Genomic DNA, 16,548 nt, shown 5'->3' on the forward strand with positions numbered 1-16,548 from the left:
TGCATTGGCTTAAGCCTCTAGACCCATGTTGAAATGAAGTGGCGAGGGTGGACATCCTTGCCTTGTTCCCAGTATTATAGGGGAAGTATTCATTTTTTTTCACAGTTACATATGTTAGCTATGTGTTTTTGTAGATGCCCCTATGAATTTGAGGACATTCCCTTTTATTCCTAGTTTGTTGAGTATTGTTATCGTGAATTACTGCTGGATTTTGTCAGTTGCTTTTCTGACATCTTTTGAGGGATAATGTTTTTCCTATTTACTCAGTTAATATGGTAGATTTTGTCAGTAGATTTTTTAGTTATTAAACTTGCATTCTTGGGATAAACTCCACTTGATCATGATTTATTATCCCCTTTATATAATTTGGGATTCTGTTGGCTAAAATGTGTTAAGAATTTTCACATCTGTGTTCAAAGGCATATTGATCTGTACTTCTCTGGTAATATCTTTGTCTCCTTTTGATATCAGGGCAATGCTGGCCTCATAGAATGACTTTGGGATTGTTCCTTTCTCCCCAGTGTGCTGGAAGAGTTTGTTTAGAGTTGCTATTATTTCTTCTGTAACATTTGCTGGAATTGACTAGTGAAGTCATCTTAGCCTGAAATTTTCTTTTGGGGAAGATTTGAAATCTCAGATAAAATTTATTTAATAAATATAGGGTTATTCCAGTGTTCTCTTTCTCTTTGAGTGACCTTTGGTAGTTTGTGTCCTTCGAGAAGCTTTTTTCTTTCATCAAAATTATCTAATTTTTTTGGCATAAATTGTCTAGAGGCTTGTTAATTTTGTTGATCTTTTCAAAGTACCAGATTTTTGTTTCATTGATTTTCTTTATTTCTTTTCCTTTTAAAAATTTAATGATTTCTGAACTATTTCCTTTTGCTTAAACCTTGGCTTTAACTTTATATTCTTTTTCTAGTTTCTTAAAGTAGAAGTTGAGACTTCTGTTCTTTTCTAACCTAGATCAGTACCACAGGAGCTTCCCCTTATCCATGAGGGATATGTTCCAAGACCCCCAGTGGCTGCCTGAAACCAGGGATGGGACTGAACCCTGTATATACATACTATCTACTATGGTTTTTCCTATAAATACATGCTTATGATAAAGTTTACTTTATAAATTAGGTACAGTAATAGATTAGCAACAATACCCAATAAAATAGAACAATTATAACAACTTAGTTATAACAATATAATATGAGTTATGTGAATGTGGTCTCTTTCTCAAAAGATCTTACTAAACTGTACTTACCCTTCCTTTTCTTGTGATGATAGGAGATGATAAAATGCCTGTGTGATGAGGTGAAGTAAGTGACATGGGCACTGTGACGTAGCGTTAGGCTACCACTGACCTTCTGACAGTATGTCAGAAGGAGGATCATCTGCATCCAGACCACAGTTGACCTCGGTGACTGAAACTCTGGAAAGCAAAACTGTGGGAAAGGTTTTAATTTTAAAGGTGTTAATTTCCCTCTGGGTGTTGCAGCTACATTAACACAACTGTTGATATATTGTGCTTTCATTTTTATTCATGAAAAAAATACTTTCTAATACCTTTTTTATTTCTTCTTGGTCCATGGATTATTGCAGGAGTGTGCTATTTAGATTCCAAATACTTGGGAATTTTCCAGATATCTTTTATTGATTTTTAATTCCGTTGTGGCACAGAGCATACATTGTGTGTTTAAATCCTTTTAAGTTTATTGAGACTTGTTTGACGTTCTAGAATCTGGTCTACCTTAGTAAATGTTCTGTGTGTAATTGAAAATAATGTTTATTCTGTTGTTGAGAGTAATGATGTATATGTCTCAATTAGATTGAGTTAGCAAATTGTGTTATTCAAGTCTTCTGTATCCTTTCTAATATTTCTGTCCATTTGTTCTCTTAGTTAAGAGCAGCTGGTTGAAATTTGTGACTAGAAGAGTGAATTTGTCTTATTTCCTTTTTAAGTTCTATTAGTTTTCCTTCGTTTATTTTGAGGCTCTGTTATTAGGTACATAACCATTGAAGATTGTTGTTTCCCTGATGAATTGACTCTTTAATCATTATGAAAAGACTTTGTTTGGGGCACTTGGGTGGCTCAGTTGGTTAAGCGACTGCCTTCGGCTCAGGTCATGATCCTGGAGTCCCGGGATCGAGTCCCACATCGGGCTCCCTGCTCAGCTGGGGGTCTGCTTCTCCCTCTGACCCTCTTCCCTCTCGTGCTCTCTGTCTCTCATTCTCTCTCTCAAATAAATAAATAAAATCTTTAAAAAAAAAAAAAAAGAAAAGAAAAGACTTTGTTTATCCCTGATAATATTCTTTATTCTGAAATCTCCTCTGTCATTAACCTCGGCGTTCCTGGTTTACTTTGATAACTGTCAGCATGATACATCTTTTGCCATGTGTTTACTTTTAACCTGTTTCTGTCTTTATATTTAAAATGTGTTTCAGGACACCTGGCTGGCTCAGTTGGAAGAGCATGCAACTCTTGATCTCAGGGTTTTGAGTTCAAGCCCCACGTTGGGTGTAGAGATTACTTAAAAATAAATAAATGGGGGGCCTGGGTGGCTCAGTCGGTTAAGCACCTGACTCTTGATTTCGGCTCAGGTCATGATCTCAGGGTTGTGAGATTGAGCCCTGAATGGGGCTCTGCGCTCAGTGGGGAGTCTGCTTGTGGATTCTCTTTCCCTCTCTCTCTGCCCTCCCCACCTCTTGCTCTCTCTAAAATAAAAGAAATCTGGGGCGCCTGAGTGGCTCAGTCAGTTAAACATCTGCCTTCGGCTCAGGTCATGATCCCAGGGTCCTGGGATTGAGCCCCACATCAGGTTTCCTGCTCAGCGGGAAGCCTGCTTCTCCCTCTCCCACTCCCTCTGTTTGTGTTCCCTCTCTTGCTGTCTCTCTCTCTCTGTCAAATAAATAAAAATCTTTAAAAAATTAAATTAAATGTAAAAATCTTTAAAAATAATAAACTTATTTATTTTATTATTTTTTAAGATTTTATTTATTTATTTGAGAGAGAGAGCGCATGTGAGAGAGCAGTCATGAGCAGGGAGAGGTAAAAGGAGACTCCCCGCTGAGCAGGGAGCCTGATGAGGGGCTTGATTCCAGGACCCCGGGATCATGACCTGACCCGCAGATGACAAACAAACTTTAAAAAAATAAGTAAAATGTGTTTCTTGTAGGCAGCACTTAGTTGGATCTTGATCTTTAGTTTAGTTCTGTGTACCAATCTTTTCCTTTGAGCTGGTGTATTCATCCTGTTTTCATTTAATGCAATCATTGGCATGTTTGGGTTTCAACTCACCATCTTGTTTTCATTTGTTGCACCTGTTCTCTTGTCTCCTTTGTTTTTGTGTTTTGTTCCCCTTTTCTCTTGGATGAACTAGTATTTCTATGATTTCATCTTATCTGTTTTGTTGCTTTTTTAATCTGTGGATTTGTGCTGTTTTTTACTTTTAGTGGTTGCTTTAGAGTTCATAGTATATGTCTATCTTATCAGCCCACCCTCAGATCCTATTAGATCTGTATGTTTTGTGTGAGCATCTTACAATGTACAGATCTTCAGTTTTCCCCTTAATAGTCTTTGTGTTGTTGTTGGCATACATTTTATTTCTACATATATTACAGTCCCCACAATACATTGTTATTTTTGCTGGAAACGGCAAATTATTTTAAAAATATTTTAATAATAGAAAAGTATGTTCTATTTCCCTGTATATTTGGTATTTCCATTGCTTTTCAATCTTTTTAAAAAAGATTTTATTTGGGGCGCCTGGGTGGCTCAGTTGTTAAGTGTCTGCCTTTGGCTCGGGTCATGATCCCAGGGTCCTGGGATCGAGGCCTGCATTGGGTTATCTGCTCAGTGGGGAGCCTGCTTCTCCCTCTCCTGCTCCCCCTGCTCATGCACACACACACTCTCTCTGTCAGATAAATAAATAATATATATTTTTAAAAAAGAGTGTTTATCTTTATGTCATTGAGGATTATTATAATCGCTATTTAAATGTGTCTGAAAATTCCATCATCTGGGTCACTTCAGGGCTGACATCTATCATTTCTCTTTTGTGGTGGTTACTATTTACATTTTCCTGATTCTTTATATGTCAAGTAACTTCAGAATATATCCTGCACATTTTGAATATTGTAAAATCCTGGGTCCTATTAAAGTTCTATGGAGAATAGTGATTGGTTTGTCTTAACAAGCAAGTGGCCATGTTAGATTCAGATTCCAAATTCTTTCTCTCTTTCTTTGGGCAGTGGTTCCATTTTCATTGCAGTGTTCAAACCGTTTGTGATGCTGGGCCACGAAGGGGTTAGTTTCAGACTTGGGCAGTGGTTATATGGTATTCTGCTTCTCCTAGTTTTGGCTGTGCTTCTGAGAGTGTGTTCCATGACTGTATTGCTTAGGAATTGTTCTGGGGTGCCTGTCAGTTCACACATAGAACTAGAGAATTCTCAGCTCTGTCCTCCTTGGGACTTCTCCCACACCGCCTGGCCCCCCAGGGCCTCCTTTCCTGGTTCTTCTGCCCAGAGAGATGGCATTGTCTCAGACTCTTAGCCTTCTGCCTCGTCACAATATCTGTAACTGGGATCCCTTTCAAGGCGAAGTAGCCAGAGAAAATAGAGGAAGAAAATAATGTGGCTTTTCCCCTTACCATTGTTATAATAAAGGTCCTTTCCCTCAGCTCTTCTATTCAGTTGTTTTCCTTCCCGGTTTTATGTACTTGTGCTGCACACACAGAGCACTGCGGTCCTGTGGTTGGGCTGGCATTGGGTCATGGCAGGAGAGCAAGAGGATATATTTTTAAATTTCCCCCATACTCTCCGGCTTACAGGGGCCCATTTTCTTGTTCCTTTGACCAGAATGACAGATTCATTTCAGAATTTTTGCTGTCCATGCTCACTGTGTAGTTCCTTAATTCAGTAAGTCCATTTGTCAAAGTCAGGAGTTAAAAGACAACAAACAAGCAACCCCCTCCCCCAAACCCCACAAATCTAGGCCCTTACCTTGCAAATTTTTATTTCCCTCCCCAACCCACTTGCTGTTATTTACTCTTTAAAGCCTTTAGGTAATTGCTTTGTGGATTTTGTCCAGAGCTTTTAGTTGTAATTGGTAGGAGAGAATAAGAGGCCATAGCAGGCTTATTCCATTTTGGGTTAAATAAAACTAGATTTCATCTTTGAATCCAGTCTTTTTCTTCTCTTCAGTATGTTTTGAATAATTTCAGTTGCTGTGTCTTCTAGTTCATTATTATTATTATTTTTTTTGCTGCAGCAGCTCATCTGCTGTTAATCCCATCGAATGTATTTTTCATCTCAAACATTGTGTATTTCATCCCTAGAAGTTCACTGGGGGACTCCTACATCCTCCACGTCTCTATCTACCATGGTCACTTTTGCCTCTACCCCCCCCTTTTTTTTTAAGAGGGAGAGAGAGTGCACGTTGGGGTGGGGAAGGGCAGAGGGAGAGAACTTTGCAGGGCTCGATCTCACAACTCTGAGATCATGACCTGAGCAGAAATCAAGAGTGGGACGCTTAAGTGATTGAGCCACCCAGGCGCCCCGCTTTCTTTTACCTTCTTTTTTTTTTTTTTTTTTTAAAGATTTTATTTATTTATTTGCGAGAGAGAATGAGAGACAGAGAGCACGAGACGGGGGAGGGTCAGAGGGAGAAGCAGACTCCCCGCCGAGCAGGGAGCCCGATGCGGGACTCGATCCCAGGACTCCAGGATCATGACCTGAGCCGAAGGCAGTTGCTTAACCGACTGAGCCACCCAGGCGCCCTTCTTTTACCTTCTTAAATGTATGCTAGACAGTTACAATCACTGTTGTGGTGCCGAGGTCTGTCATCTATCACTTCTGGGTTTAGCTGGGTTTAGAGACCGTAATCTGAGTGATGTGGTTGCTCCTTGTTTCTAGGCCCCTTCTGTGGACAGAGCTAGGAAATATTTTTGTTGTTAAGAAAAGAAATACATCAGGGACTCCTGGCTGGCTCAGTCGATGGAGCGTGTGACTCTTGATCTCAGGATTGTAAGTTTGAGCCCCTTGTAGGGTGTGGAGATTACTTAAAAATAAAATCTTAAAAAAGAAAAAATACTGATTTTTTCCCCCCAATTCAAATTTAGGATTATAGAATTTTTCTTTAACTTCTTTGGTTTTATATATTTTCTCTTTTTTATACTGGAAATTTTTATTTCTATCTGCCTTCACACAATTTTTGGGGTATATATATCAACACTAGCTATGTGATGACTGAAGACAGTTTAAGATTTCTTGTGGTTCTTTTGGTCCCCAGAGTATGTCCAGTTAGGATCTACCATCAAATTACTGATTTTCTTTTTTTTTTTTTAAAGATTTTATTTATTTATTCATGAGAGACAGAGAGAGAGAGAGGCAGAGGGAGAAGCAGGCTCCCAAGGAGCAGGGAGCCCGATGCGGGACTCGATCCCAGGACGCTGGGATCATGACCTGAGCCGAAGGCAGATGCTTAACCATCTGAGCCACCCAGGCGCCCAAATTACTGATTTTCTGTTCAGAATGTATATTCAACTAAGGATGTGCCATTATATTAGTGTCCTTTAGTGCCTCTCAAAATAAATCCCATTTGTGTGGCTAAGCCACCAGCTCAACACATGGTTAGTTTTATTTGCTTAATTTTGCTTTCACATCTTAGAGCCTGTTTTATGTTAATTTGGTTGCATCATTTTATAAAATATATACATGACTCTAGAGAAGGAATTGGAAAACTATAGCTCATAGGCCCAATCTGGCTTGCCACCGGCTTGGTACGATCCTTGAGCTAAGAATGGTTTCTAGGGGTGCCTGGTGGCACAGTCGGTTAAGTGTCCCTACCCTTGATTTCCGCTCAGGTCACGATCTCAGGGTTTTGAGATCGAGCCCCGCTGTCGGGCTCCGTACTCAGCGTGGCATCTGCTTGAGATTCTCTCTCCTCTGCCCCTCCCCCCACTTGCGCTTGCACGTGCTCTCTCACTCTCTCTCTCTCTCAAATAAATAAAATCTTAAGAAAAGAATGGTTTCTGGGGCGCTGGGTGGCTCAGTTGGTTGAGCCTCTGCCTTCGGCTCAGGTCATGATCCCAGGGTCCTGGGATCGAGCCCCGCATCGGGCTTCCTGCTCAGCGGGGGGCCTGCTTCTCCCCCCTCCCTCTGCTTCTCCCCCTGCTCATGTTCTCTCTCTCTCTCTCTCTGTGTCTCGAATGAATAAATAAAAAAACCTTTAAAAAAAAAAAAGAATGGTTTCTACATTCTCAAATGGTTGTAACATACACATCTGTGCACATGCCTTCACACATGTACATGCACACAGGAGAGTACACAGCAGTAACTGTATGTGTCCCCCAGACCCTAAACTGTTTACTGTCTGGCCCCTTACAGACATCTTCTAAGTACTATCTCTAATCCTGTCTCATCCTGTCTCCTCCATTCTCTTTATTTACTTCTTTAGTTTCTGGTTTATCTTTCTGTTGTTTTTAATGGACGCAAGCCACACACATGTATTCCTGTCCCCTCTTCCACTCACCTTGTACACTGTTTCTCTGCCACCTGGGGCTTTTCTCACTGGACAGTATGTCTTGGAGGCCGCCCTGTAGCAGGGCGGGAGGGCAGGCCCCACTCTTCGCAGCTGCATCACCTTCTGGAATGTGGATGTACTAAGGTTTATTCAATGGTCCTTTCTGGATGTACATTTGGGTTATTTCCAGTTTTTTATTTTTACAAGCATTGCTGCTTTCAGTGGTGTTGTACTTACATCTTTCTGGGGTTTTGCCAGTGTGCCTTTGGGATCGCTCCTACAGGGTGCTTTGCGGGGTCGTGCAGATTGCTGAGAAACAAGGCATGTGTTAGTTTGCTCGATGTTGCCCCAGTTCTCTCCACAGGGATTGTATGGTTTTGTGTTTCTGTCAGCAGTGTGTACAGGTAGCTAAAGCCCCACAGCCACCTAATGGAGTGTGTTGTCAGACTGGGATTTTGCTAATTTGATAGGTAAGAAATGGTACCTCTGTGTAATTTAAATTTGCATTTCTCTTGTTATGAGCAAATGAAAGGACCAGTTACATTTCCTTTTATGTGAACTCTCTGTTCACTTTTCTAGCATTTTTTTGTACAGGTGCTGGGTCTTTCTCACCTGTTTTGAGAAACTATGTATTAAGGATAGTAACCTTTGCCTCTAATGTAAGTTGCAAATATTTCTCCCATTTGTCATTTTTACTTACTTTTTTTGGGTGCTGTGCAATGGTTTTTAAAATTATTAGTATTTTCATGTAGCGAGGTTAACCCATTTTTCTTCTCATTGCTTCTGGCCTCAGAGCCATGGCTAGGAAAGGTTCCCCCAGCTCCAGGTTGTAGAAAAACTCAATCAGGTCCTCTTTTCTATTTTTTTTTTTTTAACATAAGTTTCTGACCCATTTTGAATTTATCGACAGAGCACTTTTGGTGTGTTCTGTGATTGGCTACTTGTGGGAATTTAAACTATAGAAACAGGCCCTTTGCTCCCTTCTCCAGCTTGCTTTTATGCATAGATTCCTGATATCTTAGCATTTGAAGAGACCCCAATGTTTATTTACAGGGAGAAAGAATTGAACTCTGGGGAGAAGGAACTTGTCCAAGGACCCACAGCTCTGAGCTGGGGACTTTGGCTCTGGCTGGCCCCAGAAGAGAAGGTTTCTGAGCATCTGCCTCATGTCAGCCACTTAGCCAGGCACATTGCCTTTGTTTGCTCCCAAGCTGTAGGCCCCATTTCTCTCCCCACCTTACAGGTGTGGAGGCTGAAGCAGAGAGGTGTGGTTTGCCCGGGACCCAGAAGTTTAGCAACAGGCCCCCAGGGTGTCTGCCTGAGAGCTTGGGCCCTCCCACGGGGGAGGGAGGCCTCCACCAGCCTCCCCAGGGCCAGCGATGATGTGACATTGAATGAGGCGCTCTGCTTCTGCCTCCCACCCCCACCGTGGCCTCAGAGTTCCTTGAGAGTCAGGTTTCCTTTGTCTCCATGTCCAGGACCACAGGAGGACCCTGTGACTGAGTGTCATCCCCCAGGGTGTCTAACAGGGCAGGGATGATGGCTCCCCAAGTGCTGGCTTAGCCCCAAGTGCCAGGATGTTGCTGGGAGCTAGAGACCTCAAAGTCCCTGCTTTTCAAGCTGTCCTTTTGTTCACTGATCCATTTGTGTATCCACTCATTCACTTATCCAGCCATCGGTTCAACACACCTTAGTAATGCCTGCACTGTGCAGACTCAGTGCTGCCCAAGGGCGACCTGGAGATGTGACAGATGCCAGTCCCCAGGAACTCACGGTCCTGTGGGGTAGGCAGGTGACTGAGGGAGCATGGGGTCCCATGGGACCCAGAGCAGTGTCTCCCCTTGCCTTTCCTCAGGCTTGGGTGCAGAGGAGTGGTGGGGTGGGGTCAGGGGGCTAGGGCACCCTAGTCCTCCTGTCTGGGGTCCAGCAGCGCCCAGAGGCAGAGGTTTGCTTGTTGTCAGTCCAAGCCCTTTGTGGTGATGACCAAAAGGCCAGGCCTGGAGAAGGAAGGGACTCCCCCAGGCACACAGTATGTCAGCAGCTGGGCCAGGAACGGAGCCCAGCCTGCGCCCCAACCCCGCGCCCTTTGGAAGTGGCAGGGATGCAAGGAAGGATGAATCAGAGTCAGCCCAGAGTTTCCCACGTTTGTCCGGAGGGCCGAGCAGTTGTCAGATTTCAGGGATGTTGAGTGATTTTCATACCTGAGTATGTCGTGGTGTGGATTACGTCTCCCACTTTCCCCAAAGCCAGAGCCTTCAGCCAAGTATCTGCTTCCTGCCAGAAGAGTCTGAGGAGGGCTCCCTTCTGGATCCAGCTAGTTAGGCCCGCGCAGCACCATCCCATGCCCCTGGGATGGGACACACCAGCTGTCGTTGTAATTAAGGTTGCCATAAAACCCACCAGCTAGACACACAAATGGCACCTCTGCTCTTTCCCAGGGCAGGAGCAGTTGTGAAGGCGAGTAAATCACGTTTGGCGGCGATCACTTCAAAGGTCAGCTTTCCACTTACAGCATGTCATTGGCAGGGATCGCCCATAACACAGCTTGTCTCCCGGCCATTCAATTTTATGGCGCCCTAATGAATTGGGCCGTTTCCATCCGTTCTCAGGAACGTACAGAACAACGGTTTTCATTCTCCTGGAAAGTTTGCCTTGGGAGGCAGGTGTGTCGGGCTCGTGGGTAGTTCTGTCACGGACAGGCCGAGGGCCCCTGGCACCGTGCTCCTCTCTGGGCCTTCACGCACCCTCTGGGAAAAGCTACCTCTGGGCTGTCCCCATGAGACCATTTATGTGGAACCCCTGCCCAGTGGCTGCCATTTACCTGGCACTCAGAAGCAGCAAGGGGGGCCCTCTTCTTCCTGTCTCCTTTCCTGGGTCAGTGCATTTCCCAAGCCCCTGTGGGGATCAAGGTGCTGTGACTGGAGAGGGGTCTGTGGCATGTAGGCCGGAACCTGTGCCCAAAAGCTCCCGGTCCTCGCTGCCAGGGAGCCGGGAAGTGCCCGGCGCGTGTGTGAGCCCACCAGTGGCCATTCTGTGTGAGCTCCTGTTGCTCTGGGGGCTACCCCGTGCCTCCCCCCCTCCACCAGGGAGGGCAAGCTGCTCAGTGCATCAGCCGCAGCCAGGGGCGTGAGTCGGGCCAGACATCTCTTCTCTTGGTAGTTGCTACCCTGGCCATCTCTGGGTTTCCTGTCCCTCACCTGAACGGTGGTGACGGAGAGGGCTTTGGGAAAAGGGGAAGAAAGGCGTCGAGGCCCAGTGTGGCCTGGGCCAATGGAAGCCTGGGGTGGCTGAAGTGAGGGGTGACTGGAATGGCGCTGGGATGGGAGGAGCCGGCAGAGAGACTGCTCCAGAGCCATGATTATGGGCATTGCTCCCGCCCCTCCCCTCCCCACCAAGGTGGATTCCAAACACAGCCTTGGGGTGGCACTGTTGTGAGCTGGACTGTTGTGCAAACTCAAGGGAGCTCATATTGGAGACTGTGAAGGCATGCAGCGCCGCGCCATGCCCCCCCACCCCCCACCGCCCCAGGCCCCAGCCTCAGACTGGGCAGGTGGAGCATTTGGCCACCAGCACCCCCACTGGGCCCCTCTGGCTGGGGGCACAGAGAGACGTCCTCCCCTGTCCACAATCTGTGAGGCTCAGGGCTGGGGAGCAGCCACAGGCTGGCTTTCTGCCCTGTATTCAGAGGCCTGCAGGGCTGCCCTCTCTTTTCTGCCTCTGGACTACTCTTCAGGCTTCAGGGGGCTCACCCTGAAATCAACTTGGCTAGGGGCTGCTTCTGAAGAGGCTCAGAGAAGAACAGTCATTTGCCTCTATCCTCCCCCAGGAAATTGTCTCCATATTTATGGAGGTAGGGAGTGGCCAGTAGGAGACTGGGTTGTGGGCCCCAGGGAAGCAGCAGAGATGGGGAGAAGGCCACCACCCTGGTGGTGGGACTTTGGGTAAATGCCTACATCTCTGAGCCTCAGTGTTCCTCATCTGGAGAATGGGTCTCAAAACAGCCTAAATTGACTTTATAGAGTGCTGCGTGTAATGTGAATTTGACTTATATACATTTGAAAGAGGATGATAGAAAATATATCTGCAAAATTTTAGAGGTTGTGAACTCCAGTTTTTTAAAAAAAATTTGTCAAGACTTCTTTTTCCCCAGTCAGCAGGTGAGGGACCAGAGAACTGTGTTTATGCTGTGGCCACATGGTGGCGCCCTGGGAGCTGGTAAACAGGCCAGCCAGGACCAGCCGGAAGGCCTGAGGCCGCCTTGTATTGGCCTCTTGTTGAATATTGCAGTCTAAAGCATGCTGTCAGTGAGTTTGTTAAGTGGAGATACTTGTTAGTCCCGATACTGGGACCCTCCCCCAACCTAAACCAGTTGCTTTAGAATGGAAGGTGAATGTGATAAAATCCTCTGGAGAAAAAAGAACTGCTTGATAGTTAATCACATTGGTTTACAAGACAGGCAGCTATGAAATATTGGCCATGATGCTAATAAGTAAAAGTGTCTTTAAAGCTAATCTGTGTATTGTGGTTCTGCCTTTATGGTCTCCAAGGACTCTGGCTTTCTGCAGTACAGTTACTATTCCAGAGAGAATAGGCTGGGGTTTTGTGAGCTGTGAATTATGTGACGTCTTTAGAAGCAAGAGCCTCTCACAATATATGGCCTGGTATCAGTGGGCATCATTGATGCCCTTTTGGTGCCCTTGGGCAATGGGCCCTTCCCAAAGCTCGCTTTTATCAGGCACCAGCTGCTGTCTAGAGGACTGGTGTGATTGGAGAGATCATCACGCCTCCCTGGGTGGCTAATGGATGGTGGTCATGTGTCTGTAGACGTGGGGTGGGCACGCGACAGGGAGGACTGCCTGTGGGGAGGGGCCATCAGGCAAGGCTGTATCTCCTAGCAGCCCAGCACTGTTCTCACTGGATCCACCTGCTGGCTGGGCTCTTGGCCCTCCCTGTGGGTGCCTGCCCTGTACTCCTGAAGCATGATAGGTGCCCACTCTTGCAGGTGGTGAGAAGCTACAAGGCGACCATCCAGCAGACCTTGGACATCCTCTTCCTCCAGGAAGGCTCTGAGTTTCTGAGCAGCACAGATGCTTCGAGCCGGGACTCTGCTGACCGCACCATTATTGCCTGGGATTTCCGGAGCTCTGCCAAAATCTCCAACCAGATTTTCCACGTGAGAAACCCTATTTGGCATTGCTTTTCAGTTTGTTTCAGCTGCAGGATGTAGCCATGTAGCCCTAAGCTGCTGAGATCCTAGGTCACTTCCTGGTGGGGGTGGCTCAGCAGGCAGGATCTTTAGAGACCATTCAGGTGCCTGAAATCTCTTGGATCGGGTAGACAAGCTCAGGTCCAGGCCTGCCTGGAAAGCCTTCCAGAGGTTCCAGATCACAGCACCTCCATGACTGTCCTACTCATCCTCTGCCTGGCATGGCCACTCTGTAGGGGAAGGGTGTGGAGGGGCCATCCATCCAGATCAGTAGAAGATTGCCACACAACCCAGGACACTTCTACCTTCCCTCTGCCACCCCAGCCAGCCCCTGGGTTTCTGTCCCACCCTTGCTCAGTGAGTTTGGCAGGAGCTGTGACTTGGAAGTTCAAGCAGGGACCCAAGGTTAGATCACCTCTGTTAAAGTCCTGGATTCACCACTTACAAGCCCATTATGTAGCCTCTTTGATTCTCATTTTCCTCTTAAGAAATTGAGGATGAGAATATTATTTACCTCATAGAGTCGTTCTGAGAATTGAAGGGGATAATGCTTATAAAGGATCTAGCACAATGCCAGGCACGGGGGGTGCTCCATAAATGCATTATCTATCATCACCATCACCACCATCAAATCCAACATCTTCACCACTATCACCATCCCCTTCATATCACCACCATCACCACCATCACCATCACCACCATCACCATCATTGTCACCATCACTGCCACCACCATCACCACCATCACCACCACCATCATCACCACCGCCATCACCACCGTCACCACCACCATCACCGCCACCATCGTCACCATCACCACCACCACCACCACCACCATCATCATCACCACCATCTTCATCATCATTTTATAAGCTTTCAGTTAAGCCATGGCTAATCTCTTTGGTACTCCCCCTGCCGAATTTAAAAATATATATTAGGTGTACATATATACCTTCTCCCCTTCCCTGCCTTTTCTTTTCTCAGAGGGTTCTACGTGACCCTGAGCAAACCAGTCTCTAGACCTTTACTGCAGGGAGCTAGTGAGCCCGCTGGGAAGGACAGGCTCTGGGAGGGGGCTGAATGGGCCTGCCTCCAACAGCCTGTGCAGAAACCAGGGCAAGTGGGTGAGGTAGATGAAAATGCTGAATGCCCTCTTAAAAATCACACCTCCTCCGCTTCTGTGCGGGTGAGCAGGCGAGCAGCACGCTTGGGAGCTTGTCAGGTCACCATGGCCCTGGCGCCTCCGACGGACATGGTAGTCTGCAGCTGTCTTCTACCTGCTCCCCACTTTGCTCTCTGAGTTTGGGCTCTTTTAGACAGTGTGGCTTCAGGATGACACTTAGAATAAAGGAAGGACAGGTGTAGTTGAGAAGGGAGTTTGTAGGGGTGTTTCCATGTGACCCAGCCTGTCAAACAGTGACAGTTCCTTGCCTTGTGCTTTGAACACTTTGTTCATGCCTTTTTCTTCTTGCCTGGCCGTTCACCTCCTCAGTTACTGTGTGTGTGGGCCGCGGGGAGCCTGGGCCGGGCTGGGGCTACCCTGAGGACTCACTGTGGAGGCGGGAGGCGGGTGTGTAGACTTGTTTCCTGTCACTCTGTAGCAAAGCACTGCAAAGTTGGTGGCTTAAACTAACAAATTCACTCTCCGTTCTGGAGGCCAGATGCCTGATAGGTCTCACTGGGTTGAAATCAAGGTTTTGTCAGGGCCCATTCCTTCTGGAGGCTCTGGGGGAGAGTCTGCCCCTGCTTCTTCAGACCCTCTGCTCTGTCTCCATGTCTCCTTCTCTGTGTGTCTGATCTCCTGCCTTCCTTTTATAAGGACACATATGATTGCATTTAGGGCAGTAATAGGGGATAATATCCCCACCTCAAGAAGCTTAACTTAATTACATCTGCAAAGACACCCCCTCCACATTTTTGCCATATAAGGTGACATTGACAGGTCCCAGGAATTAGGACATAGATGTAGTTTGGGGGATCATTTTTCAGTCCACCACTAGGGCCATGAACCAAGGGATATTAGGAAGGGCAAGAAAACAGATTACCCTCAGAACCTCCGGAAGGAACACGGCTCTGCTGACACTTTTGATTTTAGCCCAGTGAGACCCGTGTCAGACTTCTGACCTCCAGGACTCTAAGAGAGTAAATGTTTGTAGTTTTAAGCCATGAAGTCTGTGGCATTTTGTTATAGCAGGCCTGGGAAACAGACCCCTAAGCCCAGGTTTGGGGGTTGGACACAAGGATCCAGGAGTAGAGTGCTGGGTGGCATGTTTATTGGAGGCAGAGGCCCAGTTGGGAGCTTTTTCCACCCTCTCTGTGGCCTCACTGTTTCTCAGGAGAGATACACCTGCCCCAGTCTCACCTTGCACCCCCGGGAGCCTGTGTTCCTGGCGCAGACCAATGGCAACTACCTGGCTCTCTTTTCCGCTGTGTGGCCCTACCGGATGAGCAGGAGGCGGCGCTACGAAGGGCACAAGGTACTGTGTTCCTGTCCCCCAGGTCAAGAGTGGAGCCCTGGCCCCAGAGCCGCCTGCCAGACAACATCAGCAGTGGACTTGGGGCCCCAGAGTGCACAGACCCTCTTTCTGGGTAGATTCCGTTTTCTGTTTCCCAGGTGACCACATACCATGTGGCCTGGTGTTCACTGACGGCCCTTGGCCACATCTGGTTCTATCTCCAGGCCTCAGGTGCTGGGCAGGAAAGGTTTTCCCTGACTTAATGGCTCACATGGACAGGTCATGGGGGTGGCGGAGGGAAGACAGGACAGAACAGGGGTGGGGGCCATTTCTGCATCTGTCCCCTTTCCCCACTGAGGCCTGCCTCACTGGGGCAGAAGGGGCCAGGGACTCAGTGGCTGTTGGTGAGGCCAGACACAGTCAGCTATGCAAAAGCTGTTCCAGCTGCATTCCACTAAACTGGCTTCATGAAACAGGATCCATGCTGGGACCCCAGGCTTATGGGGGGAGCTTGGGCCTTGGCTTTGGGGATGCTGGGTGGCTAGCCCTGAGCCTCAGGCTGCTCCTCTGTAGGATGGGTGTAATAGCCCCCCTCACGGGCTGCCTGGAGGAGCTGCTGTTGTGTGGCCTGCTCACCCTCTGTGTTGCCCTCTGCAGGTAGAAGGCTACTCGGTGGGCTGCGAGTGCTCCCCAGACGGTGACCTGCTGGTGACGGGCAGTGCCGACGGCCGGGTCCTGCTGTACAGCTTCCGCACTGCCAGCCGGGCGCGCACGCTGCAAGGGCATGCCCAGGCTTGCGTGGGCACCACCTTCCACCCTGTGCTGCCCTCTGTCCTCGCCACCTGCTCCTGGGAGGGTGACATTAAGATCTGGCACTGAGCCTCCTCGTTCAGAGCCTCCGGATGCCGGCCGGCCCTGGGCTCCCATTCCTCCTTGGGGTGGGTGGGTGTGAGGAAGCACTGAGGTTGCCTCTGATCAAAGCTGGGTGGAGGCTACCTCCACCACACTCTGAGCCTCAGTTTCCACATCTCTAAAATGGGGACAGAGATCTGTTTGCCTCAGGGTTGTGAGGACCGCATTAGCGGAAGTGCCTGGCAGGTTGTTGGTGGTGCTCAATAAACATGAGTGTTTTGCTATTTCTTAGGTTATTTTAGCGACACATATGTGTTGGCAGCTTCCTTGCACCTGCCCCCTCCCAGGCCTTCCGGGGCTCCGAGACAGACCAGTGGGAGCTTGAGATGGGGCAGCCCCCCTCTGCTGATCCTGCTGATGGACCTGACTCCCGGGGCCATGAGGGGCCTGTGGGGGCTCTGGGTCTGAGAGCTGCCCTCAGGAACTCCATGTGGGAGCATGGCAGCCCCCACCAGTGTCGTAGGG

The 16,548-nt window shown here is 47.6% G+C and overlaps 1 protein-coding gene across 14 annotated transcripts in view; it reads left to right on the forward strand.

Annotated features, from left to right (window-relative positions):
- Positions 1 to 16,310, forward strand: part of WDR25 (WD repeat domain 25) — a 139,555-nt gene extending 123,245 nt beyond the window's left edge. For all 14 annotated transcript variants that reach the window (XM_064571578.1, XM_064571575.1, XM_054513877.2 and 11 more), the window contains 3 exons: positions 12,513 to 12,683; positions 15,052 to 15,192; positions 15,829 to 16,310. In XM_064571578.1, the coding sequence (XP_064427648.1) occupies positions 12,513 to 12,683; positions 15,052 to 15,192; positions 15,829 to 16,050 (534 nt within the window). In that variant the 3' untranslated portion in view covers positions 16,051 to 16,310. The remainder of the gene's footprint in view (positions 1 to 12,512; positions 12,684 to 15,051; positions 15,193 to 15,828) is intronic.
- The last annotated feature ends 238 nt before the right edge of the window (positions 16,311 to 16,548 follow it).

This window comes from Mirounga angustirostris, unplaced genomic scaffold (assembly GCF_029215605.1).
Source record: "Mirounga angustirostris isolate CCGP_5_RB_7025 unplaced genomic scaffold, mMirAng1.0.hap1 SCAF_9, whole genome shotgun sequence".
Taxonomy (NCBI): Eukaryota; Metazoa; Chordata; class Mammalia; order Carnivora; family Phocidae; genus Mirounga; species Mirounga angustirostris.